The sequence below is a fragment of the Ochlerotatus camptorhynchus genome, unplaced genomic scaffold (genome assembly GCF_037179485.1).
Source record: "Ochlerotatus camptorhynchus isolate MF236.1 unplaced genomic scaffold, CSIRO-AGI_Acam_v1.1 ptg000008l, whole genome shotgun sequence".
Taxonomy (NCBI): domain Eukaryota; kingdom Metazoa; phylum Arthropoda; class Insecta; order Diptera; family Culicidae; genus Ochlerotatus; species Ochlerotatus camptorhynchus.
Window position 1 is genome coordinate 3,831,668 of NW_027040500.1, and position 14,206 is coordinate 3,845,873.

General features: G+C 37.7%; 1 protein-coding gene across 3 annotated transcripts in view; it reads left to right on the forward strand.

Annotated features, from left to right (window-relative positions):
* Positions 1-2,024: 2,024 nt before the first annotated feature.
* Pep (Protein on ecdysone puffs) overlaps positions 2,025-14,206 on the forward strand; it is a 41,177-nt gene continuing 28,995 nt past the window's right edge. For 2 of the 3 annotated variants that reach the window (XM_065218698.1, XM_065218705.1), the window contains exons 1-2: positions 2,025-2,165; positions 7,818-8,115. In XM_065218698.1, the coding sequence (XP_065074770.1) occupies positions 7,864-8,115 (252 nt within the window). In that variant the 5' untranslated portion in view covers positions 2,025-2,165; positions 7,818-7,863. Of the gene's footprint in view, positions 2,166-7,817; positions 8,116-14,206 lie in introns of those variants that run through there. The other variant, XM_065218714.1, reaches the window with a different exon arrangement.

A 14,206-nucleotide genomic window follows, 5' to 3' on the forward strand; every position in this document is an offset into this window, starting at 1 on the left:
AAGACATGACCGTAGATTTGACGTAGGTAGTTATGATGTCACAGCAAAAGTATAGTAAATATTAAATGGTTGTAATTAAATATAATTAAAAAACAACATTATCGCAATGCAATTCCGCAATGCAAACAACAGGTTTATTCATGTTGTTTACCAATTTATTCTTTTGAAACGTATTTTTCTAGAAATAATCGTGAATTAAATGCGTTACAAACAATGTACATCTTTGTTTCAAAGGAAAATAGTCAAATGTCCTACCTTGTCTTGAAGACCCTTCTCCAGCATCCCAACCAGTAGATAAAGCAATGTTGTCTCTAGCCGTTCTGATCCTGTCTCGGTAACACCAATTTCTTTCAGCATCAGTTTTCGGCTGCTTCTTCGGAGGTTTGTCCGCTTGCTCTTCCTTTACGTGCTTACGTGATCGACGCTTGTATCGTGTAGCCGAATGCTGCGACATGGCTTTATCGATAAACTCGCAAACAATTTCTCAATTATCAATTACTTCGTACAATTGTAGATATTTGAATAGACTGGCCATCAATTTTGGTATTCGGAAATTAAATCTGCATACCGGACGGTACTTACCTTTATGCTTTCTGATGCAAATTTTAAGCCAGTCCTATTGAGAGAATTCGGCAAGATTTGTTTTTGGCATAATTCTCTTAATAGGAGGGGCTTACAATTTGCATCAAAAGGCATAAAGATAGGTACCATCTAGCATGCTATCACGGTATCATGGAAAGGCCTCGTTTTATGATGACGTAATTACGCATTTCCGTGCACAAAACGCACGGATTTTTTGGCTTTTTCCATAAATGAAAAATATGCGAAAATTGATTGTAGGAATCTAGGATGGATGACCTTGACTAATGTTCAAATAATACTCTTTAACAAATTTAAGGTGGTCCTGAGAAGGACCGTTTTGTCGTGATGGTTGAGTAATGCTGAGCTGGGTGAGGCTGTCGAGCTGTATGTTATTTGAAGCGAGGGTGACACGCTTGGCATAAATGACCGACCCGCAGCGACTCACTAAGGGCTACTGATTCTGATTTCGATTCCTAGCGGTGGGGCTTCTTCCTCCTATTGTTGCTTACGTGGGCTCTGCAGCTTGCTGCTTGCAGGCAACCTTTCGTAGCGTACTGGAGAACAATGTTCAACGACACACCGAAAGCATTGCTGCTGCTGCTACTACTGCTGCTACTGATGCTGCTGCTGCGGACACCGTCAACCGGACACCACTACACACGATGATTGAATGAGCACAGTTCAGTGAGACAGGATCGAATTCGATTTTTAAATCTGTGTTAGGGAATGCGCTGTTTGCAGGTAATCGGTGATAATTTTGAACACCATTGCAACAGTTGGACATTTGTGTATTTTTCAATAGTGACCTATAAGAAATTAATAAAGTGTTCAGTTTAGCAGATTGGTAGATAAATTCCCAATGTAGTCAAAACCTGACCTATTTTCGTCATGCGGTCGATTTTGGTTTTTTTGAAATTGCACCCCCAATATGTTGCCGAAAGACGTAATCCTACGTCAAAATAACTTGATGCGATGAATGAATTCATCTAGTAAATACTATGTTCAGCGAAATGACTTTCTCTAACAAATGTTGGGTCGCTGGATCTAAATTTGAAACAAGATTACATCTAGATTCATGACTTATTTTAATATGTCAGTTTTACACATATAAATTTAGGGGCTCATTCAAATATTACGTAACACAAGAGAGGTAGTCTGGGATTGCGTTAATCACCATGTATTAAGTATAGGAAAAGTGCGTGACGGTAGTATTGAAAAATCAACTTTTTGTGCGGTTCATAATATTTGAATGGGCCCTAGTTTGGAAATTTCGAATGATTACACTGTGAAAAATCCCTATTCATTATTTGATTATATACTCTATTCGTAAGGTAACGGCCCATATGGCATGGAATTGACAGTTCATTGCTCGGCTGTCACATTTGACAGATGGTGGGCGAAAATGGGACGGTGGTGTTCATCTCGCCCCTCAGAGAAAACTTTGCAACCGGCTCCGGTTACGTACGGTTCACTCCGGCTTCCAATTGATTTTGTTCTTTCGTGGTGTCAAGTACCTTTTCTCTCTCAAGAAAATTTCAAAGAAAGTGTCTCAGTTTTTTCAAGTGTTTTTTCCTCTTTAAGAAGTAAGTAAAACAGTTTCAAACTGTTGTAAAAACGTTCGGTATCAGTGGCAGTTGGAGTAAAGCGTAAAGTTTGATGTAAATGTACACTATTAGGGGAAGAAAATGACCCTTGAAAATTTTCCACCCCAGCCGATCGAAATCCGCAATGACGGCCTCCATTTGCGAAAAGCAATTCCTCCATCAGGGGTTTATGTGAGACAAAAAGACATATGACGTTCGAATTGTATACTTTTCTTCTACGCCATAGCTTTTCGTGCCGGGTGCAAACTATTACATTTAAAACTTGTTAAGTTAGTTTAGATTCAACGAATGTCTTTTCGAAGCCTATTGCCAGTATGAGCAGGGCGTAATCCCATTTCACCCGGTTCAGATGGATCATGGGTAGCAAAAAATTATCGATTTTTCGTCTGTCTGCTCTCGGGTGTTCACTTCCAAAGTCTCTTTCTCTCTCTCTATCTCGTCTCTGCCTGTGTTCCACTCCGTTTTTTGTATTGTATTGTATTGTATTGTATTACCCCATTAAGCAAGCCGGCTTCTGTTGATGACAAGTCGCCAATTTCGTTTTTCTCTTACCTACATGTAGAATCATTTCGTGATGCTGATAAGCTTTTACTATTCTAGGCTGGTGAGAAATGAAATGTCTGGCTTAGAAGAAGTGACGACACTAGTAGTAAATTCATTTTTCCTCTCATAGTTCTCTGTACAGTTCCGTCAAATATAAATCGATGGAGGTGGATTTATTATAGAGCTGTACGTACGGTTAGCTAGTGTAACTGTATATGTGACGTGCTCTTTAGTTACTAAATCGATAAAAAGCCATGGATAATGGTCCAATTTAAGGGGTTGATTAACGTTATGCTAAAGATAATGATACCTGTGATGTCAGTGATAAATGTTTGATTTAACATTGTAATGATTGACATCAAGCTGTAAGTGTTGTACATTAACTATTAAATATCATAGTTAGTGACTCAGAAAGTTGTGTAAACATGGAATTAATTTCTCGAATATTTTCCAAGAATGTGAAATAGATCAAGAAACTATCTTATGAATCGTCGCGCATGAGTGTCTACTTTGAGCTTCTTGCTTCTTCTGAGCATTCTTCAGATCTTGCGTTCACTTAAGTTGCTTTTGGTTAGAGAACGTTCGCCAAATTTACTTCAATTTACTCTTGCATATACATACAATTGGACGTGTACTATGCTTAAGGGGTTGCTTGAGACTGTGTGCGTTTCAGTTTTCAGTAATTTATTGCGATGCGATAAAAAGCCGGCCGGCGGCATAAACTGTATACGTAGTCGTCTTCCACAATCCACGCTTGGTTCTGTAAGGTTCATGAGTTTGAGTTTGAGTTTGAGCGAAGCAAAAAAAGGACGGAAGAGAATGTGTAGGCGGGTTGTGAGTTTCCTCGGCTCTAATAAGATTTTTTTTGCTAATCATTAAGTGAAGCAGCTGTTGCCATGGTAGTATTTTTTGGGTGATGATATTAGTGCTAGGGAATAATGCTAACAAACTGTGAAATGAACCTAACTACTCAGAAGAAGGAAGATTCTACCACTCTCGGTATCTATTAATATGATATTGGTATTGATGATAGTGGATATATACACTTGAAAGTTTTAGCTCAAACCCTTTTTGGAAGAAACTACGCTATGGAACTTCATTTGTTATCAGGAACGGCATAAAGCATGACCGGTTTATAAACTTGCTTAAATAATAGAAGTTTGTTCTTCATGCAAAGTTTAGATATCCTGTTTATAAGAGAATAGGGCTTATATCTAATTTTGGGCCAACTAAGCACACCCGCAATTGCCTCTATTTTTCGAACGGATTTTGTTTCACAAAATGGAATGTTTTCCCTGTAGATGTCTTTTAAATTTGTTTACCTTTCCGTAAGTACAGTAAGATTTGATAAAGAGTAACAAATTGTTGAGATATTGTCAAAAATCTTACATTGCTTCTTGACCCCTACTAGGCCTGATGTTTTTGACTCGATAGGCCCAAAACGGGTGATTAGGCTAAAGTAGTTCTCTACCATGCAAACATTTTATATAGGTATTTGTTGCATTTGCCTTGGATGCAAAAATAATGCGAGCTACTAATTTATTTGCATGAGTATTGATTTTTTTTTATGATTCTGATTTATGTTTAACCTGTTGCAAATGTTTAACTTTTGGAACATATTTAGTTCAAGGTTTTGTATTCCCTCTGTTTGGGACATAAATCCACAGTGACCAGTAATTTGATCTATTGTGGTGTGGCTTTAGTTTAGTCACTACTGACAAATTATCAAGTATTCGGTTTGATACAGTTGTCATTCTTGTCTTTACCGCATGAAACCGACTCTGCCGGTGCCGGTGGTGTAGTGGTAAGCGTGACTGCTTTATCACCCCAATGAGTCTGGGTTCAATCCCAGCCGAGGTCGGTGGGATTTTTCTGATGCATAAAAATCTCTGGTCAGGTCTTCCTTCGGGAGGGAAGTAAAGCCGTTGGTCCCGGCCCATGTTGAATGGGTGCGATATCCTACGCAGGTGTGGAAGCTGCCTTCCTGCACATTCGATTGCCGTCAATAGATGGCAATCGATGTCCGTCGGTGATTGGCTCTAGATTGCGGAACAGAGACCGACGTTAAATAAAGGAATGAAGAAGACGAAGAAGAAGAAGAAGAAGGAGAAGGAGAAGAAGAAGAAGAAGAAGAAGAAGAAGAAGATGAAGAAGAAGAAGAATAAGAAGAATAAGAAGGAGAAACCGACTATAATTGAAAGGTCCCGCTATTTATACCCTCCGAAGAATATAAGCACCCTCCAAAGGCGAGCCCCTTTGTCAGTTAAAATCGGAATCCTTAGCAACAAAATCTTGCAATGACATGGATATTTACCATGCATCCATGTAGAACCCTAGTCTTAACACTCTGTGGAAATACTTGTATAAGGCGTAAAAAGTAACAAGGACTACTAAAATGCGTTCCTTTGATTACAAAGAAAATCCTATTCCCCTAGCTTGAAGTAAATAGGACTAAGTGGTAGATATTATACTAGTAACACACCATGAAAAGGTTATCTACACAGCTAAAAATAAATTCTAATATTACATCCAAGAAGATGCACTTCAATCATGTCGAAAATCTCATGTAATTTTTATGGTCACAAAAATAAACAAATGCAGTAAAACCAGCGTAATGTCAGTTTATGCACTGTATTTATGATAATTTTGTCCTTTTTGGCAAGCAATATTACACCATATTTTTGACACGATTGAAGTGCATCCACTTTGATGTGATATCAAACTAAATTTTTTGCTGTGTACAAGCGTTACCTAGCAGTTCAAGTTAATTTTAATACAATTTAATTAAAATTTATTTTACCCTCGTTTTATTGAATTAACAAAACTGATCGTACACCCTAGAACACATGTTTTTCAAACATGGAGAATAAACGTTTTTTTTTTTAAATTGTGGCTGGTGATTGAACAGATGTTTATTGATTTACTGTTATAATTTTGGTCTTTATTGGAGAAGCCTGTATGAAGTTAGATTTATTTTAATAAAACGCTCGATTTTTAACTTTTTACCTAGTGAACGAATTTTACTAAAATTAGTGGCAGATGAATGATCCTTATTACGACTAAAAATGAGCAAAATTGCAAGACGTTATGTTCATTTTATTTAAAAAAAATAAGGTTTTTCAAGAAAAAGGCGTTTTACTTAAATTGTTCTAACTTTGTGTAAACTCAACCAAATATGCCCAATACTGAGCCAATAATTGATAAATGTTTGCTGAGTCAGCTGCCAAAAATTCCGACACGTATTAACTTGTGCTAAGAGCCGTTTTTCTAAAAAAAATAATGCTGTTGTACGGTCAATTTAGAGATACACTGTAAATATGGTGCATACTTTTTTGTCCCATTTTCAGTACACATAGTCTTCAATGCTTACTGATTACTACCTCGAAGATAAATGGACCGGTCACGGGGTAAGCTAGACCAACTAATGATGCAATACGATAGCTCTTATGATAGGCTGCATGAGTAGAATGCTAGGATTTTTTTCGAATGAATTAATTTATATAGGCTCAAATGTTCAAAAGGACTCTATGGAGCTGAAAATTAGTGAATAATTTTATTATAGAATATTTATGAGTTCTTCTTATTTTTCGCAAGCTCTCAATTAATAACTGTGGAAGTGCATCTAGAACACTAAGTTGAGAGCACGCAATAAGTTAATATGTGATAAGAGCAATAATCATAAAATGCGAGGAAGAAGAAGAAGTTCTGTCGTCGACGCAACTCCCTTCCTTCTTCCAAACGATGCTTCTTCCAGAGTGCCAGCCGCTTTGCATCCTCTTCGTCTTTAATTCACTCCTTCCCCATATTGTCTACAATTCTAATTGTGTAAAAGTAATGCGCGTCATTCCTATGTTTGAAAACGGGTGGCTGTGGCTTTTTAACATCGCTTGCTTCCCTTTCGCTGCGTATTTCGGCCTCCGTGGACATCACGTCCAATTCCGGCACCTCTGCCTCAAGCGCGTTGACTTCTCCCCCTGGTTCTTTGTCGTTGCCATCCAAAGATGCACTTCCAACCACCACACCCGCGTACATCAGTGTGCATGTCAAGGCTTAGTTCCGCAGTGAATTTCTCCCGGACAGATTTCACTTTTCTGTACTTTCCGGGATCGTATTGAATGTTGCCTTCCGCAGGCGACATATGTACCTTCACTGCCTTTCCAGCTGCATAATGGAAAATTTATTCAACACTGTTATTACTGGATAAAGCACAGACTCCTCCGACTTAAACTTGATGAATAAGGCTTTCTCCTCCGATGTCCGATAACTTGCTTCATCAAACGGTGTTCTTGACCTCAATTCGAGGCATCATCCAATTTAATTTGCTTCACTGACCGACCGAGCTGCAAGCAATGAACGCTATGATTTCTGTAGAGCCAATGTTCTATTCAGCTCCATTGTGCGTCGCACATCGTATTTTCCCTTGAAAGTGATTTAATCCCCAAAGTGATTTAACACGATTTCCAGATGTCGACGATGTGCAATCCTTCGTATCCTTGATTCTTCAAACAGTTCGAAGTCTGAATCAGAAAACGCATTTGTTTTTTTTTTCAGTGGTAGCATATCCAGGCTTTTGTTATGACAATCATCATCTTCCAGAGACTCATTGTTGGTAGATTACCCTCCCCTGCTAATTAATTCAAACAGGTTAAAGTGCAATAGCTTCTAATGAAAAAAAAACACTGTCAAGATTATCCTTATATGCTAGAATCATATGGCGACCTCGTGGTCAACTTTCTGCACTTGTACAGGATACGAAGTGCAAGAGAAACGAGAGAGAGGGAGAGGGAGAGCGAGAGAGAGAGAGAGAGAGAATTAGTGTGGACCAGGGGAAACAGATGAACATGTCAAACCGGCATGTTCCGTCACTGCGCATGTTCCTGCCGGGCAGGCGGCGACACCGACGACGACGATGTCGGACGACGCGTGACGATGGAATATATTATTCCAATGCTGAAAATGTTTCATAACCGCTTTTCTCCAGTAATCTAGCACACCGGTGCCGAGTGGAGTGGGCACGTCGTCGGTTGACCAGTGCTAATCGAAAACTTGGTGTTTTAAGCTTCCTTTCTTCCGGTTTGTCTCTTGCAGAAACTCCAAAGTTTGATTCCAAGCAGATCAAGAACCCAGAGCAACAATGGCTTATCGAAATAATAACCGTCGCAATGGAGGTGGTGGCAATTTCGGCAACAACTACGGTGCGGGCCGAATCAATCCTTGGGACACGGGTGTGGGCGGGGGCCGTGGCAATAATGACGCCCTCACGTTAGCTAACAGTCTGATCAATAATTTACTCCGCAATCAAAACACTAACCAGGTGCCGCCGTCGCTCCTGGACGGCGTCCAATCGTCCCGATTCGACGATATGAATGGATTCAACTTCATACGGGTAAGTGCAAACGTGTGCCAAGTACGTGGCCCTTGTAGTCTCGCGTAGATACATATATCTTCTTTTTTTTATTGGACTTTTTTCCCGGGTGGCAGTGGTGTTCTTTCGCGCAGTGACCGTCCATTTGCGGGTCAAAGTAAGAGAGTTGGGGCACTGTGGTCACCAATGCCGCCGAGTTGCGGTGGCAGCAGTGCCAGTTGCACTGCTTTGATCTGCTACATGCTGGGGGTTACGGTGCTGCAGGAACAGTTATTGCTTGTCTCTTTGGTCGCTTTCGTTTGATTGAGATATACTTTAGTTACTTTATACTGTCCTTATCGTTTCTAGTTTAGCTAATGATCAAAGATTGTCCCTTTTCAAAAGTATATTTGCAAAGAACTAAACGTCAGCAGAAGAGGAAAAGAAAGTGTATATTCAATTGCTGCGAAAGTTTGGAAAACAGGTCAAATGGATCTCGCGTTGAATCAATCATTGGATTTAAAAAAATTTGTTTTCAAAAAAAGAGTTTCGTATGTTTAAGAGTAGTATGTTATAACTGTAGCTTAATAAGAGCTATTCGGGGAAATTGACTCAGTTTTACTTAAAGAATAAATAACAAATTACTATGGGATGTGTCTAAATGTACATACTTCGAAAAAGTAGTGTAAATTTCTGTTACTATGGCGCACATAAATGGAGCGTCATGTATCATAAAAGTTATAGATCGTGTAAATTCATGAGATATTTAATGAAATATTCCAAACATTGTATGCAACCATCTTTGTAAGCAACATTTCTTGCAAGTTGTTAGTTTACGTGAAAAGAAGGTTTACATGCATGATTGTTTGCATGCAGAGATTTTTACATCACCATTAAAAATCAATTTTTTTTTCTGTGTATGTAATGATTGTGAATTACACATATATCCAAATATATGTCCAAACACTGGAAAAGTTAACATGACGCCAGTTCTTGTAGAATCTGCGTATCGATGACATAATGCATTCATTCTATAATTTGTTGTGTGAATTGTTCTTAGTCTGATTTCATTTGTGGGATCTTCTTAACATAATTCTTATAAGATAAGCTTTCTTGGTAAATATCATAATGACAAAATAGGGTATGTGCACTAGTTATGTCAATAGTGCTTCCGTATATGACCACAGCAAAAAACCTAATGTTTTATTAAAATCAAAGTTTCTGACACAGGAAATTAATTTCAATGCTTTACTTTATATCTGCATTGAAAAAAAGTAAAATTATATTTTGAACATGATTTTGACCGTATGACTAATTATGGGAGCACCAGTGCTGTAACTGGTCTAGTTCCTCTATATAATAGCAAATGATTGTAAGAATTTGCATTTCTAAACGATTCTTAAGCCTTGAAAATTGTAATGAAAGCAATAATAAAGATCAGAACTTACTAACCTTTTTTACGTTCCATGATCACAGTAAAGTTCCATTTAGGGCTGTAATAGATAAAGTTGACCATTTTAATCTTGAACTTCTGGAATTTCGCAACGAAATCAAAACAAGTACTTTAAAACAACACTCACGTGAAAGGGTGATATCTGGATTTGAGCTGGGAAATTCGATGATTTTGATTCATGAATGAGTTTGGTGCTAATCGCCGACTAGATACAATTAAATTGGCTTTTAGGTTTTTCGTGGATTTTCGAATAATTCCACAACAAACATTGTGTTCTGCATTGTCTCCCATATTTTGAAGAAGCAAATTATTTCAATGGACATTTGGACCATGTTTTAGAAATCTGGTTTATGTATGCTATCTGCCTTAATTATTCTACTACTTCCTGGTTTATTAGCTTGCTGCTAATTTGGGGCACCTCTTTTGCAGCTTATTTCGAAATTTGGTAATTTGAGGATGGTCACAAGGGGTATTTAGAGAACCACACATAGCATAGACGAGTGTGCAAAACACAACTGTGTGCTGGCACAAATGAGTTGTGCACTGTACCAATGCTATTTTAAATATGTGCGCACATGCAGGATGATTTTTTTTAACTTTATTTAAGAGAGTTTTAGCCATGCGCTAGTTCATCTCCGATGCAGGATGAATAAAATATCTCAATTTTTTATAATTTCAAAATTCATCTCACACGTTGTTTTTGGGCACATTTATTTGCGAGCAATTTATATCAGAATGTGATTTATACAGAACTGCACGCGAGCCATATTTATGTTCTCATATGCAATCGTTTCTTAAAGATTTGTATGCTTGCGAAAAAACTATTCATATGGATCGAAGGCAATTCTTTTCCTAGTCTAAAATCTATGTAATTGTTTATATTTCAGAATCCAGAAAAAAGAACATAGTACGATATTTTGACAATTTTCCAAGCTCCAGACACTTCATTTTTTCAAAGTTCTGGATTTAAATTTTTGATTGTTTGATTGTCCATGTTGCGGAAATTTTTTTTTCAATTCTGGTTCAAATTTAAGACCATCGGCAATTCTTTCAAGTCTCAGAATTTTGAATATATTTTTTAGTTCGGGATCTTACACAAATATCTATGTCAGAAGTTCCACGAACTATTCCAAATCTGCTATTCAAAAGATCTCGCATTTGTTTAAGGTGCAAGGGAACGCAGAACATTTTTCGAAACATTCAACAGCAGTTTTTTAGTTCAAAACTAACAATATGGTCCTGAAAATGTGTTCACTACATTCTATTTTCTAACCGGAACACAGTGAACATAGTTTCTTTAACAAACGCTCGGTTTTAATATATAAAAAAAAACGGCTTTCATTCACGTTTGAAAAATTATGTTCGTCCACTTTCCGCTTAAGAATACCCAATTTTGCTGGCATAATATGGAAAAGTTTATACTAAATCCTTGTTTTTGCTTGACAATTTGCTTTTTTCTTATAACTTATTTTTTTCTTATTTGCTCGAAATCATGGAAGTTTCTTTTTCACTTGAATTAAAAAAAAACTTAAGGTTCTGTTCCGTGAAACTCTCATAAAATAATTACAAAAAATTGGATCAATTTCTGAAATCAACAAGAAGATCTCTAGATTTATTAGATATTATAGTTCTGAGACGTGGAAAATTTCTTGGAGCATATATATTATTCTGTATATTCCGAGAAACGTTCTATTTTTCCTCATTCAAACCATAATCCTTATCCGGCGCCGGTGGTGTAGTGGTAAGCGCACCCCAATGGGTCTGGATTCAATCCCAGCCGAGGTCGGTGGGATTTTTCTGAGGCATAAAAATCTCTGGTCACGTCTTCCTTCGGAAGGGAAGTAAAGCCGTTTGTCCTGGCCCATGTGTGTTGAACGGGTGCGATATCGTACGCAGGTGTGGAAGCTGCCTTCCTGCACATTTGATTGTCGTCAATGGATGGCAATCGATGTCCGTCGGTGATTGGCACTAGATTGCAGAACAGAGACCGACGTTTAATGAAGGAAATGAACAACCATAATTCTAAATTTCGACAATCTTTCGTAATTTGGAGATACGGATATTCCATAGGAATTTTGTCAGTTTTAAAGTTGTTGTAAATTATTTGCAACCATCATATTTTGCCCAAAAATTGTCTTACCACAGACAAACAGAAATAACACTCGCAAGTAGTTCATCGAACACGCATTTAACGGTCAATTTAAATGTTTTTAGTTGGTAGTACCACCACTTGTGGCGCGCATAGTCAATTCCCTTGCGTTTGACGTTTACAAACTACCACCATCTGTTCAGCGTACTGCCTATCACAGTATACTCAATAGATGGCGTAGTGTTTAGCGAAGATGTTTTATATTGAAAAACATTCAATGTGTTATGTCTGTTTGTCTGAGGTCTTACTATCTGTTACAAATAGTGATGACATTTTTCACTTATCATTATATTTAAATTAATATTTATGCACACGGCAAATGCTTCAAATGTAACTTTGGATTTCTTACACCTTTTGTTACAGAAGTTCTGTATATGTTTCTTACGAGAAATGATATGGCAGTTTTCCTATCAGTAGTTTTGAACAAATTCTTGCACATGATGTATTTTACGTTCAATGAAAAATGCTGGAAATCAGCTTAATCAGGTTTATTCCACGTGAGTTATAACCTCGTCTGTAGTGAAACTCAATACTGTCACTTCACTAGTGACAGAGATCCAGCTCACCTCACACACCGAGCAGAATTATTATTAATATTAGCTAACAATAAAAAAAAATATTTGAAATGTCCACATGAACATGTTATGCATGCAAAATGCAAAAAATCTGTACATATTTTTTTTCAAAATTTGATTATTTTAGTGTGCTTATTGTTAAGCTAGCAAAAAATAAGTTCATGCCATTTCTGATATCTATACGACAGCCGGCTAAGACCTTAGCCATAGTGGTCGAAAAAAAGTTTGTTGCCTTATTTTTAGCTCCTTCTTTTCCTTTTCGATCAATTCTACGTTATAGTAACAAAGTTATAAGAATAGATATTTGTGTTGGGACTTAAGAAAAAATTGCCAATTGGACGCAGTTAAGGAATATAGGAGGGTTGCAGCCTTGAGTACTATAGGTGTCGATAGGCGCTCAAATTAGTCTATCGACCCTCTTGCGTCATGGAATAACGCAAGGCTAGACCAAACCACTCCACATTTTTCGCATGGTACTTCTGTTTAACCGGGACTCCTGCGACAAAAATCTTCAGACCGCAAACACGTCATCGCGCGGAGCTTACTTACTGTTTTGTTCAGAACAACAGAAAAGATCACGTTTCACTATCAAAATTGGGCTGTAAACAGTAAATGTATTACAGTTCGAAATTAAATTTCAAGAATTACCAATACGTGGCAGGTCATCGCTACTCAGTCGCTCTAGAATTCGGCTTGATACTTCGACCAAATATCAAGTTTTGAGTTAGCAAAATTTCACCAAAACAATTTGTCGGCAACTTTTTAGCTTAAAAAAGGCCAAATATCCAGTATTTTGCTCTCGGTAATGGTGGCAACGTGATCTTCAGAGAGCGCCGTTTCAAAATGAGAGACGGTGAAAATATTTACGTTGGCCTTGAAATTAAAAATGAATTTGCGCTATCAACATTTCCAATCACGTTCTGAAAGTAAATTAGAATGTGACGCTCAATAATATTTCTTGCTTTTGAGGACTCTTACTTTGATGGATTGAAAGTTTAATCAGAGCAGAGGTGAGCCAACCCTGGGCTGAATGCCTCTTTTATAAAGAATAACTAACTAACTAGCGGCTCCGTAAAGCTAACGCGATTGAGCCTTACAAATAAACGAACTAGATAAAAAAAACTAACTAATTAACTAACGGCAAAACCATCGCCTACGATCGTCAGGGGATAAATTAAATCCTTGAGCGCTAATTTTTTGCATGGAGATAGGGGAATTTACGTATTCTCGTCAATCTAAGCAGCGTCTGCACTTCTACTAGCATTTTCTCAGCGTCACGCACATATATGATGTGTCTGTTTGTTTACATTCATCTGCTGCTTGCTTCTCTATCCATTCCAATCGACAGAATTTTTCATAACGTTTCGAAAGCGTTTTTACAACGCTCCAAACTTCTCAGGTGAGTGTGACTATTGTCGGCAGTCTCTTTTTCTTCGGCAACCTTCCCATTAGAACTGCGTGTTAACCAGCTGTTCTATTATCGGCAACTCGAAATCAACCTCATTTTGTAGTGCGTATGCTTTATTTGAAAAAAAAATGTAGCATTACTGGATTGCTCGATCGTTCAAATATAATCAGATTGAAGCTGAAAGGCTAAACAATCGTTTGGACACATTCAGGGAAGTGCGTTGATGGGAAAACATAGTGAAATTAACGTTTGAATTTTGGTTGCCGAAAACAGTCAATGGGTGCCGAAGCCAACATTTACCCTACATCATGTTTCAGGCATCGATTCGCCAAAAATGAGCGTTCGTGAATTTTGTTTTCCCCCTGTCTATAATAGGTAAAGCGATTGCCAAAGCCATCATTTACCCTATAATTTATCAAATGAGGAATCATAGAATTCAATTTTTTATAGTCATTTTAACACTCTTGGGTCAATCGTGACTTATGCATAGATGAGATTTGAACTCGTAACTTTGGCGTGAGAAGTATGAATGTTATCCACTGTGCCGG